This window comes from Desmodus rotundus, chromosome X, assembly GCF_022682495.2.
Source record: "Desmodus rotundus isolate HL8 chromosome X, HLdesRot8A.1, whole genome shotgun sequence".
Classification (NCBI taxonomy): Eukaryota; Metazoa; Chordata; class Mammalia; order Chiroptera; family Phyllostomidae; genus Desmodus; species Desmodus rotundus.
This window is the reverse complement of record NC_071400.1, coordinates 61,451,425-61,467,343: the sequence shown is the minus strand read 5'-3', so window position 1 is coordinate 61,467,343 and position 15,919 is coordinate 61,451,425. Positions and strand designations below refer to the sequence as shown.

At 40.3% G+C, this 15,919-nt stretch overlaps 1 protein-coding gene across 4 annotated transcripts in view; it reads right to left on the bottom strand.

Moving 5' to 3' along the window:
- The window catches only part of BRCC3 (BRCA1/BRCA2-containing complex subunit 3), a 59,462-nt gene that overhangs the window by 23,523 nt on the left and 20,020 nt on the right, over window positions 1-15,919 (bottom strand). For all 4 annotated transcript variants that reach the window (XM_053917120.2, XM_024564344.4, XM_024564345.4 and 1 more), the window contains one exon: window positions 8,271-8,358. In XM_053917120.2, the coding sequence (XP_053773095.1) occupies window positions 8,271-8,358 (88 nt within the window). The remainder of the gene's footprint in view (window positions 1-8,270; window positions 8,359-15,919) is intronic.

The following is a 15,919-nucleotide window of genomic DNA, read 5'->3' as shown; positions in this document are numbered from 1 at the left end:
AAATTAATGCACTGCTTCCTTCACTGATAAAGTCTTAAGGGGGGGAAATGACACTATGTGCTTAGTGTAACAGATGATTGATGTTCAGTATTAAGCTCCTTATCTTATTGATCACAGATAGCTCATAAACCAATGCCAGCCTAGGTATCACTTGCCTAACAGACATTTGAAATTCAACAGGTCCAAAAGCAAACACCTGATTTCCCCCGCAAAATCTAATACCTCCCAAAGCTCTCCCACCTTGATCAGCAGCAACTCCATCCTTCCGGGTGTGCAAGCTAAAAAAAACACTTCTGCACATTTTTTATTCCTCACTCTCATACCCTATAACCAATTCATCATCCTGTTAGTTCTACCTTCAAGACATAACCAGAATTTGCTCACTTCTTATCACCACCTCAACTACTACCACAACTCAACAAAGCCACCACTTCTCTCCTCGATCACTGCAACAGTCTGCTATCACCCTACAGTCTGTTCTCAACCCCGTACCTAGCAATCCTTCCTAAAGTTAAGCCAGATCATGCCATCCCAATTGCACTTAAGAGTAACAGTTAGAAATCCAGTGTCCTACAATTGCCTACATACTTCCTGGTGCACCCAATACCACCTTGTCCTCATTTTCTACCACTCTGCCTCTTTGTCACTCAGCTGCAGCCACACTGGTCTCCTTGCTTTTCCTCATACACTCCAGGCACTCCTCCTCAGGGCCTTCGCACTGGCTATTCCTCTCTGACTGCAACACTTTCCCCAGATATTTGCATGGCCGACTCCCTCACTTCCTTCGTATTTTTGCTCAGCTGTTAACCTCTCCATGAGACTTAATCACCCCCACCCCACAGGCCCGTCCTATGCCCCTCACCCTGCTTTACATTATTTGCCTCAGGTATCTTAATTACTTTTAATTGACCTCCGAAATGCCAAATCCATAAGATACCGTTCAGTCTAAATTAGTGCCACCCAAGAGAACATTCTGCAACTGACTGTCCAGTTTTTCTTTCACCATTAGGACAGATCCCTATTTCGTCAGTTGAATACCATATGCTGTAGTTCCCCTGCATTGAGGGACAACAGTATATGAAAAATATTTGTTTTTAAACACTACGCACACATTCTGAGAGGAGATGTTCACATTTATGAGAAGTACAGGACAGTGAAACAGTCTAAATGGACAAAAGAATCACTCTTCCTATTTCCTGGTATGAAAGTAGAATAGTATAAACACAGTATTTTTTCATTTACTCTTGATTAAAAATTTTCCTGAAACAGAAACCACAGGCCACACAGGTGACAATAAAGAATTTTAAAAGAATGGGAGACAATATACACAGATGCTATAAAAATACAAACCCATGCCCTGGGTGATGTGGCTCAAAGGACTGAGTGTCAGCCTGCAAACCAAGGGTCACTGGTTCAATTCCCAGTTAGGGCACAAGCCTGGGTTGCAGGCCGGGTCCCCAGTAGGAGGCACACAAGAGGCAACCACACATTGATGTTTCTCTCCCTCTCTTTCTCCTCTCTCTAAAAAAAATAAATAAAATCTTAAAAAAAATTACAAACCCTGAAGCTCTGGCTGGGTAGCTCAGTTGGTTAGAGCATTGTCCCAATGTGTCAAGGTTCTGGGTTTGATCTCCCATCAGGACACATACAAGAAGCAACCAATGAATGCACAAGTAAGTAGAACAATAAATCAATGTTTTACTTTCTCTCTCTCTGTCTCTCCTTTCCTCTCTAAAAAATTCAGTCAATATAAAAAAATACAAGCCCTGAGATAGCCATTATCTTACAGTAAAATTACAGTTTAGCCTTCACTTATTCTATACTTTGTCCTAATAGTGTTTCCAGCTAATCCTGTTTGCTAAAAAAGGCATTACAAATGTATTATAATATCAAAAAATTGTTTATAATGATTCTAGGGAGTATTGACTTGTAGCCTGTAGAACAGAATGCTTGCTTGGGAAAAATGAATTTGTTAAAATGACTGGTTGTACAAAACTGCTTAATTAAAGTTGCAGCCTATATCTGTCATGGGAGGCTGATCTAACCCACCAACTTTGGTGATAAATTCAGTCACTGCCTCACTGTTTATAGCTGTCCTATTACCTGACTCTGTATGAAAGAATTTAGCAGGTCTGAAAATTAGGGACAGCCTGAATTTTAAGAGTAATTTTAAAATAGTGCCAAGTCTCATGAGATTTATGAAGCAGCCTGCATTATTTGAATCACCTTCCTTTTACTTTTGCAAACCATGGATAGGTAAAATTCAGGTAAGTTAACTGTGTGAGCATGATATAACTCAACTCTCTTTCCCTAGCCCCAAACCTATGCTTCCTCCATTTCCCGTTTTCATAAATAGCACTCCCTCCTCGGCCACTACCACGCTCCAACAAAGGCACCACCACTTCCATTCTGGATCAAAGCAAGACACTGGAAAATGCTTGGGCCCGATGCATACAAACCCCAGCTCAGATACTGATTCTACCACTTACTTAGCTGTCTGGTTTTAGACAATATATTTCAACTCTGAGCCTCACTTAGCTTCTTCCCTTAAGAGTCACACACTCTTCATGATTACTTGGGAAGTGTTTCAAGAAGCAGAGAATAGTTGTAGTGTCAAATGCTACATGAGACAGAGACTTAAAATGTTCACTAGATTTTCAACATGGATGTCACAGACGACTTCAGCAAGATCCACTTCAACAATGCAATAAGCTAAAAGCCAGACCAGAGCGGAGTGCGGAGTGTGGGTGAATGGTGAGAAAGTGTAAGTGTAGACACATCTCTGAGTTTGGCTGTGAAGGTGAGGAGACGGTATGCACCTGACGGGGAAGTGGGACTGGGAGAAGTTTTTTGTTGTGTTTTCTTCACCATGTGAGGTATGAGCATGTTCGAAGGCTCTCTGAGGGTAGAGACCTTACTTCTCTCCTTCACTGCTTTATCCACAGCACCTTGAAGAGGGCCAGACACATAGCAGACACTCTAACTTATTTGTGGAAGCAACAAATAAATTATGGGTAGAATCCAGCACAGCAGAAAGGAATACAGATGTAACAGAGAGAAGTATAATGAACAGTGTAAGGTTCTTGAGAACATGGGAGACAGAAATTGAGAGCAGGGGTGATGGATGGGTATTAGCCAAAAGAAAGGATACACTCTCTATTGTAACAAGAGAGAAAAGAAGAATATGGGTACAGTAATAAGTAGGTGAGTAAAGACAAATGGAGAAAATTCCTTTATAATTACTCCTGTTTCCTCTATTAAAGTAGGAAGGGTGCTCTCTGCCGAAAGTAAAGGAGGAAGTGGGGAGTTCAGAACTTTCAGAATGAGAAAAAGTCCAGATTTGAGACGAAAATGGCACGAAACTAAATACCATGCACGATCTCAGACTGGATCCTGGACTGGAAAGGGAAAATTGCCATAAAGAACAAAATTGGGATAAATGGCAACATTTGAATAAATTTGGTACATTACAAAGGGAATTATATCAAATTTCCTGATTTGAATAACGGCACTGTGGTCATGAACATGAACATCCTTTTTCTTGAGAAATAAGTTACTTTCAGATACTGCGTGTGTTGGGGGGATACAGAGAGAAATGATAAAGCAAATATGGCAAAAGGTTAACAATTGTTGAATCTGGTTCTTCATGCTATTCTTGCAATTTTTCTGCAAGTCTGATTTTCGTTGTTTTCTTAGGTTTCGTTGTTTTCTTTAGGTTTCTTAGCTTATTGTTCAAGTACAGTTCTTATTAGTTTGTATTTTATTTATTTTTATTGTTGACACTATTACAGATGTCCCCTATTTTCCCCTCTTTTGCCCACCTCCACCCAGACCCCGCCCTCCCCTCCCTCTGGCCCTCCCTGTGTCTGTGCCCATGGGCTATGCATATGTTCTTTGGCTAATCTCTTCATCTTCTTTCATCCAGTCTGCCCCCCAACCCTCTGACAGCTGTCAGTCTGCTCCAAGTTTCAAAGTCTCACTGTGTCTCCTTGACCTGTATTAATATTACCCTTGCCTTTGGAAACCCTAGACCAAAACAACAACAACAACAACAACAACAAAAAACCTCGCTTTATACTCTTAAAGGAATGAATACTTTCTTTTCCATTCCTTACACGGAAAATTTTGTCCTTTGTATATTTTATTTCTATGGTGGGGAACATAATTTAACAGTTAGTTTCATTACTTACTGTGCCTTTTATTGCAGAATGACCTATCTTCTCTCACCCTTTTGCTAATGATGTAACTGCTACTTTTATTTTCTCCATACAGTTTAACCTAGCCTGCTACTTTTTGATCAAGTTTTTAGGTTTATAGCTTGTCTTTAAGGATATATTATTGTGTTTATTTCTTAATCCTGAGGCTTTTATTTTTATAGGTGTTTACCATGTTTAAATTGCTGGTACAAATGTTCTATTTCTTCTTTATTGTCGTTGCTCTTTGTTTTAACCTTAATACTGTGTTTTTCTTCCCCACAAAATCATAAAGTCCAAATCCTAAGTTCCAAGACAGCAGAAACCATGATTGCATTATTCCATAGAGGTATCCAATATTTGTTGAATAATCATTTATGCAATAATCCTATAAAATGTTTAAAACACTGTCTTATTTAACCCACTGCAACTTAACCTAATTCTACTAATAACCTCATCATAAAAAGCGTTAAAATGTTTGTTACACACACAAATGCACATCACCGCCACATCCCTCTCCCTCCCCACCTTATCTTTAATGGAAAAAAAATTCCACTCCTTCTCTCTTGTCATTCTTTAACATAGCTTGGACTTATTTTCCTATTAAACATAGCTACTGTACATATTTAAAATCAACCTGTTTTTAGTCATCACTCATTTTCCCCCCAAGGCTTGCTAATATAGGGCCCATTTGACTCAATTCTTGAACAGCTATTTGGAGATGAGTTGTATCTTTCTATCTACGAAGTCCCCTAGGCTCTAAAATCCACAGCAATCTATTCACTGTGAACACCAGCTTAGTTGGGAGATGATTTTTTCTTTAGTTCTACCCATAGTTTTATTACCACAAATATTTTGAGATGCAGTTGAGAGACGTGATATATTCTTATTGTTAATTCTTCAAATGTCTGCCCTTCAACTTTAGGTATTTAATCGTACTCTCTGTGTGTGTGTTTTGTCTTCAAGAGTTTTATAAATAAATGCTTTGGTATCTATCTTTGGTATCATAAGCATAGAATAAAATGCCATATACATGATTTCATATACTGCTCCTAACAACTCTGAGACCATAACATGCTCTCCATTTCTGTCAGAGAGGAAAGTACGCCACCGAGAGGTTAAAAGGTCTTCTCAGCTAGTAAGTGACTGAAACATGGAGCAGACTGGCCGCTGTAAGAGGGGAGGGGGTGGAGACTGGATGAAAGAAGGTGAAGGGAGGAGCCGAAGAACATGTGTGCATGACCCATGAACATGGACAACGGTGTGGGGATTACCCGGGGGTCTGGGTGGAGGGGAACAAAAGGGGAAAATTGAGATAACTGTAATAGCATAAACAATAAAATATTAAGAACTGGGATTAAAAAAAAAAAAAGTAAGTGACTGAAATGACATTTTAACACAGACCTACTTCGTAACAGAATCCAAAGCTGGTGTTCCCAACGCTCATGGCACAATAACTCTCTGAACTTGCTACATGCAGTTTAAAATATTAACACTCTTAGACGTTTCTTTGAGCATAGCCTTTATTACAGTTTGTTATTTGTTCCTTTGGCTTACCCATTAAGAATTACTGTTTCCAAGTAAGATCTCAATGTTCCAGTCTCCAAAGCCACTGTGTTGAATTATTTTCTTTTGGCCCCTTAATCATTTTGTGATTTAAAGTTGATTTTCTCAGCTACATTCCGCAGTATCCTGGTTTTCTAACTACTCTCACCGCCGCATCGCAAATGCTTCCCTAGGTTCTTGTTTAACAGCTTGGCTCTTCCACCCCTGAGAGGAAAATCCAATCATTCTCTGAATTATGAACACTTTTTCGGTATTAAACTTCAGAGACCGATAACATGTTTTTTGTTTCCTTAAGTTCTCAGGGAGATACTTTTCTTACCACAAAATTTTACATCCTTTCAATTCTAACTTATTACCAGAGTGACAGTAACTGTTCAGAAATATACACTTTAATAATTGCTCAGGAATACACACTCCATGTTCATTAGCAGTTGGTACTTGCCTCTTTCTGGCTGACGGCACTATCACAGGAGAAATGTGAGCCTAATCTGACTTTAGTGTTGATGGTAGCAGGAAAGCAATAGCTTTTATTACTGAGTAAAAGTTAGGTACGATCAAACACTGAATTTATTCAGTGATATTAAGGTTTTACAGGAATACATTCATAGCCATAAAAACAACCTTTACTGGGACATTAGTGAGCCAACAAAAGAATCTGAATATGGTCAGTAATTTAAATAAGGTCAATAATTTCAATAATAGTATTATATCAATATTAATTTCTCAATTTTGATAAATGTACTATAATTATATAAGAGAATATCTTTGTGTTTAGGGAATTCACACTGAAAAGTATTTAGGAGTAAAGGAGAGTAGTGTCTACAACTTACTTTCAAATACTTCAAGGAAAACATTGTTCTCAGATGCAAATACACACACATACAGGTACACACGGATATAGTAGAAAGAGAGAATGACACACCAATGTTGTAAAATGTTAGCGTTTGGAAAATCTAGGGACAGAGTATTCAAGAATTTTTTGTACTATTTTACCAACTTTAACCCTCAAATTATGTCAAAATAAAAGTTAAAGACATCTCTACTCTTGTTATTTCAAGTTCTACTTTCAAACTTTTTCTTTTCCATTGAAAGAACCACTTTGATAATACACTTTGTGTTAATACAGGGTATCTTAGGCATGCCACTACTATGTTACAGTGGTCAGGTATACGTTTCTGTCGGCAAGAAACAGAGCAAGTGCATTACCTCCCTTATCCTAAATTAGTATTGCGCTGGGGCCATGCACCAGAATTCCTCGAGGAGCTTTTTCACAATACACCCACCTATGACCTGCTGCCAGAGGTTCTAACAGTATATCAGTGTTGGAAAAAATGAATTTAGTACAGTACATTTTACAAAATCTCTCCCAGGTGATTCTGAGAAGTATCCCTCCCCACACTGAGAATCACTACTCTAGATACAGAACCACCCATCTATTATTAAAGTCGGAGACTGCACCGCTGTGGATTTTTGGCATTCGTATCACAGCAAAGATGAACATAGAATTTGCAATCAACTCAAGCCCCTATAACTAGAAACAGAGCATCACCATGGGAAGAGCACAGACTTAGAAGACAGACCTGGGTTCAAATCTCAGCTCTGCTGCTTAGTTAAGCCTGTGAGTCTCTATTTAATCCTCAGTCCAAGAGGGAAAAATTTCCAACTCACAGGTTGCCATGAGGATTAGAGAAGAAAACATTCATAAACCAGTAGCACATAGTTAAATGTTCAAGAAGGTTATTTTACTTTCCCCAAGTACAGTTATTCTACTTCAGGAAAGTCAGGTAGAAACAAAAAAATGACCACGATTCAGGGAAGGGGTAAAGCTAGAAAGAAAGAAAGTAATTTTGTAATATTATACTGATTAGAGTGGTAAGGAGGCAGGCTGAGAACTCCAACAGCTAGGACTGAATGTGTGTTACACAGAGATTGTGAACATCAGTTTGGTAAATTTCACCCTTCATACAGGAGCATGTGGGACAGTGGCATTCAGCAATCACCAATTTTCAGTTACCTTTCTAAAAAGATTGTATTTATTTATTTTAGAGAGAGGGGAAGGGAAGGCAAAAGAGAGGGAGAGAAATATTGATTGGTTGCCTTTTGCACACACCCCAATCGGGAACCTGGCCCGCAACCCAGGAATGTGCCATGACTGGGAATTGAACAGGCAACCTTTGGCTTTAGGGGACAATGCTCAACCAACTGAGCCACGCAGGCCAGGGCAAAGTTACATTTTTTTTTTTACTGGGTGGAAGGCCAGGTCCCCAGTAGGAGGTGCTAGAGGCAACCACACATTGATGTTTCACTGCCCCTCTTTCTCCCTCCCTTCCCCTGTCTCTAAAAATAAATAAATAAATAAAATCTTAAAAAAATATATAGCACAATAAAAATAAGGACACCTGATTAAGGAAAATTAGATTTTGGTTTAAAACAACCATAGCCCATATCATGGAAAAGGAAAACTACATTTATTTCTAAGAACAATAAACATTGCAACCCCATTATACTTACCAACATGTGAAGGCCAAACAGTTATATGAGGATGGGAATGATACCAGCCCACAACTCTCATGGGGCGACCTGTTAGTTCAGCCAACCTGTGTGAATGTCAAGGTATTTTCTTCAACTTGGTGGGAACAAAATCTGTGATGCTAACAATGGCTCACAGAGTATACTGAGGTTTAAAACAAACCATTTACAATGTAAGATCAATAAAAGAATGAAATAAGGTTGATGCCCAGAATTTCATGGACTTCCCATTTAAAATAAAACAAACAAAGGTGTTTCTTTTTTATAAATGGAATCCATTTGGTTTCCATTATTATATATAGTTACATCCTCTTAATCCAATTTAGCTAATGGTTGATCACTCAAATACTTATTAGTGTGCTATCTGAAGAACTTTTTTAATCTTTGGAAGTCACATTATTAACTTGAGTATTCTTCCACTCTCTCTCTAGCTCCATCCTACTCCGATTTTTGAAAAAGAAATACAAGATTTTAAAAATTCATTTGATTTCTCTCCGGCAGGCTGCCAATGTCAACAATAGCAAGTAGGGTAGTTTCAGAGACCAAATAAACCTAGTTCAGTCTCCCCATTTGTCTGGAAATATCTCCCAAAGGAATACTTTCCTCCTTAGTCCTAGAAATAAAATTTTCCCAGAATTCTGAGTCTCTAACTTGAGATAAGATATCAACTCAGACATAAGGTGTCCCCTTCCGCTGCTCACTGAGACTGCTGCTGCTGAAGTGTAACCCACTGGCTCACTTCCCTGCGAGTTACATTAAAACACAATAATCCTTTCTGTACAAGTAAGTCTGAGAAAGGACACATTTTAAGTAACTTTTTATTTCCAAATGCCAAAAGAAATCACTTAACTACTGTAAACTCATTTCTTCAGCTGCAGACTGGGCAAATCCAGCTCACACAGCAGCGAAGAGTAACTGAGGCAACCCCAGCAAGGCATTTAGCATCATGCCTGGCCCTGAGTCAAGTGCCTAACAGCACTCACTGTCGTGTTAGCACATTAACACGCGACAATGCGTCCAGCCATCCCTCTCCCACTTTGGGACTGGACTAGTTTTAAAGTTGTAATAGATTATAACCTTATAATCTATAAATCTATAGATTATAGATTTATATTTTATAGATTATTATAGATTATTAATAATCTATAGATTTATATTTTATGGATTATAGATTATTCATAGATTATCATCACAATAATAAATATCCTTTATACAATTATTTTCTGGGAATTTTATTTTGGCAAAGTTTGTTTTTGTTTGTTTAAATACCAATGAATGGGCTTTCTGCTTCTGGCTAAAATGGAATAAAAGGGACTGGACTTACCCTCCTGCCTGAGACAAGCAAACAAACTGTATTATATGAAACAGAAAAGCCAGTAAATGGGAAACAAACAAGATGAGCGCTTGAGAAAACTTCCAGGCCACAGAGCAGAAAGGGGATTGAGGTGGAGCTCGCCGGTTCCCTGGGTTTAGGACAGTCCAGTAGGCAGGGCTAGCGAGGCGGAGGACGGCAGGGAAGAGAGTGGCAGAGGGCGAGAACACTGCCTAACTGCAGAGGGTCCCCTGGAGTGATCCGCAGACCACAGATCAGCACAAGCGTGTGAGGAAACTACAGGAGGCCAGGGGGAGGGGGGGTGTTGGGGGCGGAGACCTAGCTGAAGGGATGAAAGGTCACCATGCCCCGTGCTCAGGCAGGACAGGGACTGGTGGCTGTCCCCACCAGCCAGGATGGTAACCTTCACAATTTGGAAGGCTTCAGGCAGGGCGCTCAGAAAGGTTTTGCGTCAGCAGTGTGGGGGGAAATGACTCCCATTCTGAAAGGGCCCACACAGCAAACCTTTGGAGCCAGACTCTAAAGGGTCCAACTATTCTGGGTAACTTAATAGCATTGAAAAGAAAGCTGAAAAATTATGTGTAGAAGTACAAAGACATCCAGAACCCAAGAGAAAAAACATGTATGGCATGTGACCTAAAATTACCAGACATGTAGAGAAAGAAGAAAATCCAATCCTTAAAGAAGAGATGGAAAAGAGGTTAGTGGTGGTAAGGGTAGGAACGTGGGGAGGCGCAGAGTAAAAAAAAAAACAGTCTTAAAAGATCACATACTGTATGACTCCATTTACCAAACATTCTTGAAATTACATTATACAGATAGAGAACAGATGAGTGACTTCCAAGGGTTGGGGTAGGGTGACTATACTGGAGGAGCACGAGGCAGGTCTTTATGGCGGTGGAATAGTTCTACATCACCATCCAGATGGTGGTTACGCATATCCACACATGGTAACGCATATCCATACACTGGGCGTAGAACAACCCATTGTATCAATGTCAATTCACCGTTTACATATTATTCTGTAAATTATGTAAAATGTAACCTTCAGGAGAAGGGTACAAGGTTAAGGAAACAGGGACCTTTCTATACTATCTCTGCAACTTCCAATGAATCTATATAATTATTTTAAAATAAAGAGCTTTAAAAAAGGTACATGCCACAAAAATGGACGCTACGTTTGATTATATAAAAACGCAAAAACAATCTGGACAAAAACTCATACACCCTCAGTAAGATGAGAAAAATCATTATCCTTATCACAAAGGGCTAATTTTCTTAACACACGGAGTGCCTATAAATTCAGAAAAAGATTTCCAAATAAATAGAAAAATGGGCAAAGGAAATAACCAGATACTTCAGAGGAAAATACAAATAACCCTTTAAAAAATGAGATACAATTACAGAGTGACAACAATCAAAAACTTTGATCTACCAGGGCCTGGTAGCACAAACACAAAAACAAAACTCTGACAACACACACCGTTTGTGAGTGTGCAGGGAAACAGCAATTTCACGTCTAGGAATTAGTCCTACAGACACATGTACACATTTGTGAAATGCAGAATATGTTAAGTACTTCTAAAAATAAGAAAATAATCATAAATTCCTATAGTCACAGAATTTATCTGTAAGGATACATGAAAACCTGATAACCCTGGTTATGTCGAGGGACGGACCGTGGGGAAAACTGGGGCACAGAGGTTGGAGAAAAATGCTCATTTTTGTACTCGAACAACAACAGAAGTTAAAAAAAAAAGAAAAATATTTATTTTGTGTACCTTTTTGTTCCTGTTAAAAGTTTATACTATGCATACATACATACAACCTATTTTTAAAAGTTACTTTTAAATTGACTACAAGATTAACTTAATCCAAAAGACCAATAAATTAGACTTAAGATGGCAGCAAGGTAGGCGGGACGGAGTCCCCTTCCCCTGCACACGGGTGACACCTACCCGATCTACTGATGAACAAAGGGAACAGCCAACAGCACCGCAGCATTTATGATAGGAGACCAAAAAGTATAGAGGACACTGAAAAAACAGCCGGTAAGGGGACTGCTTCAGGACAAAAAGGTCCCTGGGACCAGCGTGGGGACCAAGGTGACTGCAGCCCCAGGCCCTCTCCCACCGGGCCTGCCGCAGGACTCCCAGGAGAGCCGGGTTACAGCTCCCTCCCCTGCCAAACAGGCCGAGCAGCACGGAGAGAGACCTGGTTGCTTGGAAGGGGAAAAAGGACGAAGTGGTAAACCCACGGAGACCGTGGGCCGGCTGGGGGGAGTTGAGAGTTGGGCCGTGTGGGGCCCTGACCGGGACAGTCCCGGTCTAGGGGGACAGGTGGGCTGTGCGAGAGGACAGGCCCTTCCTTGTATGGAGCAGCAGGACTGAGCAGGAGGATTTTCTCAAAAAGAAAAAGACCCTCGGGGGCACTTTGGGGAATTCCCCTGCAGCAGCGGCTCCAGCCTCCTCTCCACCCGGCAGCCCGCCGGGCACTCCCACGGGGGCGTGGGGGGCATCAGCCCACATCCTAAACACCAGGGAGAGTACAACCCAGAGGGACCTGAGACCCAGGCACCAGGGAGAGTGCGCACCATGGAAGGCCCCGCGCACCGGTAGCCCGGAGGAGGGTGCCCGCCTGAATCTGTGGGTCCAGGGGCTGCTGGAGAGCTGGGCCTGAGGCTGCCTGAGTGCTGGTCCCCACGGAGAAGAGCTGGGCTAGGCCGCCTGAGTTGGCTGCAGCCAAAAAGATCAGCAAAACTGACTTGGCCAGTTTGAAGTTAGAAGGCTTGTTTGTTTGTTTTTAAAGTAGTTATTATTACTTTTATATTATTTTTTCTTTCTTTCAACACCTTCTTCCTCTCTTTCCTGGTTTTTTGGTCTACTCCTTTTTTCTTTCCCTTTATCTCTCTTCTCCCTTCCGTCTTCTTTTTTTAATCCCCACAAGTGAGACAATAAAACCTGGAACTGTGAAAAGACCAGAGTTGGACCCAAAGAGGGGGCATCCCAACAGCAGAGACAGTGAGACAAATTTCCCTTTGCTACTCCAGACAACTTGCAAGTTATTGTATATTTGTATTATCATTTTTTTTCATTATTACATCACTCATTTTATTAGTATTTTTGTATCTCTCTTCTTTCTGTTTAGTCTTCTTCGCTTGACTGGTTAATTTGCATTGTTTGACTGGTTTCCCCTGTTCTCTCTTTCACAGTGTATTGTTAATTAACTGTCTTTCACTTCACTTGGGTTCCATTAGCACACTACTCTAGGACCTACACGCCCTATTCTAGTTACTGAGATCACATAGATTGTCATATGACTGTTGCTCCATTACTATTATAAATAATAGCTGTTCCATACATTTGTAAATACTACACAGAACCCCTCCCAGATCTCAGACCACTTCACTGTTTCCTGAACTTTATTACTGGTGTGGTTAAATCTATTCCCTCACACATTACACCTATTTTCTACCCTTTACTCTCACTTTACCCCATAATCTGACCTCCCACAAGCTCACACCTTTCTAGACCCAACTCACAATCTTCCCCCCACACACACAAACAAGAGTCTTATCTTCTTTCCACCCTTTCTAAAAAGTGGCTAGATGGGTGAATTATCACAGTTAACACTATACATATCAAAAGAATCTCCTATCTCTTCTCTAAGGGCTGGAACTTTAAATACCACATAATACACTCCTGCTGTCTTAAACCATTTCACCTTGCCCCTACAACCTATCACAAAAAAGAGTAGGTAGAAGCTGTGAAAACCAGGATACCTCCTGGAAGACGAAACCCACCAACAAAGGAAACACCAACAGCCAAGAACTGAAGAAGGCGAAGGAGGGGGTGGAAGTCACACTAACTCAACCCAGGACCTATCTGGAAAAGTAACTAAATAGTGAAGAAATTACTCAGAACAAACAAATGAACAAGAGCAAGAGAAAAGCCTCAAAACCGTGCACACATGGAAGAACCAGCTCCACCACAACCTGCCCACACCTGCACAACAGAAAACAAGAGGTGGGGGACAGACTGACCCTCAGATAACCAGCTGGTGGGAAGGACCCACTAAAGAAAGACCCAAAAATAACCAAAAACCAAAGACATACACAGAGCCAACATAAACCACAGCCCAAGATCAGTAAGCTCAGGAGATCAAGGAGACTGTACCACTGAATCTCACAGGTATCCTACCACAGAAGTTTACACCATAAACCCAGGGGGTCAGAACAGAGCAACTTAAGAAGCAGAGGATAACAGGAAGAGTCTCACAAACAATGGGAAGACAAAGAAACAACCCCCAAATGAAAGAAAAGGAGGAAGTCTCAGAAACAATGCTAAATGAAAAAGAGGCAAGGCAACTATCAGATATTGAGTTCAAGCATTGTTATCAGGAAGCTTCATGAGCTCACAGAGAATTACCAAAAACTACAGGGAAACTACAATGAACTCACTGCAAACTCTATCAACATGAAAAAGGAAACAGAAACTATCAAAAAGGTCCAAGAGGAAATGAAGAACACAATTTCTGAACTGAAGAACACAGTAGAAGGAATCAAAAGCAGGCTCGATAAAGCAGAGGACCAGGTCAGCAAACTGGAGGACAAGGTAGAAAAAAACACACAGAAAGAGCAAGAAAAGGAAAAGAGGCTCAGAAAGAACGAAGAGGGGTTAAGGGAAATGCAGGACAACATGAAACGCAATAATATCCATATAATAGGGATACCAGAAGGAGAAGAGGAAGAGCAAGCGATAGAAAACCTGTTTGAAAAAGTAATCATGGAAAATTTCCCTATTTTGATGAGAGAAAAAGTCACACAAATCCAGGAAACACAGAGAGTCCCAATCAAGAGGAACCCAAAGAGTCCCACTTCAAGACACATCATAATTAAAATGATAAAATTCCAAGATAAAGAGAGAATCTCAAAGGCAGCAAGGGAGAAATGGGAAGTTACACACCAGGGAGCCCCAATAAGGCTAGCAGCTGACTTCTCAATGGAAACGCTCCAAGCCAGAAGAGATGGCAAAAACTATTCCACGTAATAAGAACCAGAGGCCTGCAACCAAGACTACTTCACTCAGCAAGGCTCTCAATCAAGACAGAAGGCCAAATAAAGAGTTTCCCAGACAAAAGAAGTCTAAAAGAATATACCGCCACCAAACCAGCTCTGCAAGAGATGCTAAAGGGACTGCCTTAAAGAAAGGAAGGAACAGAGAGAGAGAGGAACACAGGTACAAAAAAACGGCAGTGAAGAAGTACCTATCAATAATAACCTTAAACGTAAATGGATTAAATGCTCCAATCAAAAGACATAGAATAGCTGAATGGATAAGAAAGCATGACCCACACATATGCTGCCTACAAAAGACCCACCTCTGGACAAAGACCTACACAGACTAAAAGTGAAGGGCTAGAAACAAATTTTCCAAGCAAACGGACAGGAAAAAAAAGCCGGGGTAGCAATACTCATATCAGACAAAATAGACTTCAAAATGGGCCATAAAGAGACACCCAGAAGGTCACTTCATCATACTCAAAGGAACAATCCACCAAGACATAAACATTGTAAATATATATGCACCCAACATAGGAGCACCCAAATACATAAAGAAAATCTTGGAGGACTTCAAGAAAGATATTGACAGCAACACAATTATAGTAGGGGATCTGAACACCCCACTGTCAAAGATGGATAGATCTTCCAAACAAAATATCGACAAAGATATTGTGGCATTGAACGATGCCCTAGATGAAATGGACTTAACTGATATATATAGAGCCTTTCATCCCAAAGAAGCAAAATACACATTCTTTTCAAATGCACATGGAACATTTTCAAAGATAGACCACATGATAGGACACAAAACAAGCCTCAACAAGTTCAAGAAAATTGAGATCATATCAAGCATTTTCTCAGACCACAAGGGATTGAAACTAGAAACAAATCTCAAGGAGAAAACCCCAAAACACTTAAAAACATGGAGATTGAATAGCATGCTATTAAACAATGAATGGGCGAAGAATGAGATTAGGGAAGAAATCAAAAAGTTTCTGGAAACAAACGAAAATGAACTCACAACAATCCAAAACCTATGGGAAACAGCAAAAGCAGTCCTGAGAGGGAAGTTCATAACGATAAAGGCCTACCTAAAAAGAATAGAAACATTTCAAATAAACAACCTTACCCTACACCTACAAGAACTTGAGGAACAACAACAAAGACAGCCCAGAGCAAGTACAAGGAAGGAAATAACCAAGATCAGAGCAGAATTAAATGACATAGAGACTAAAA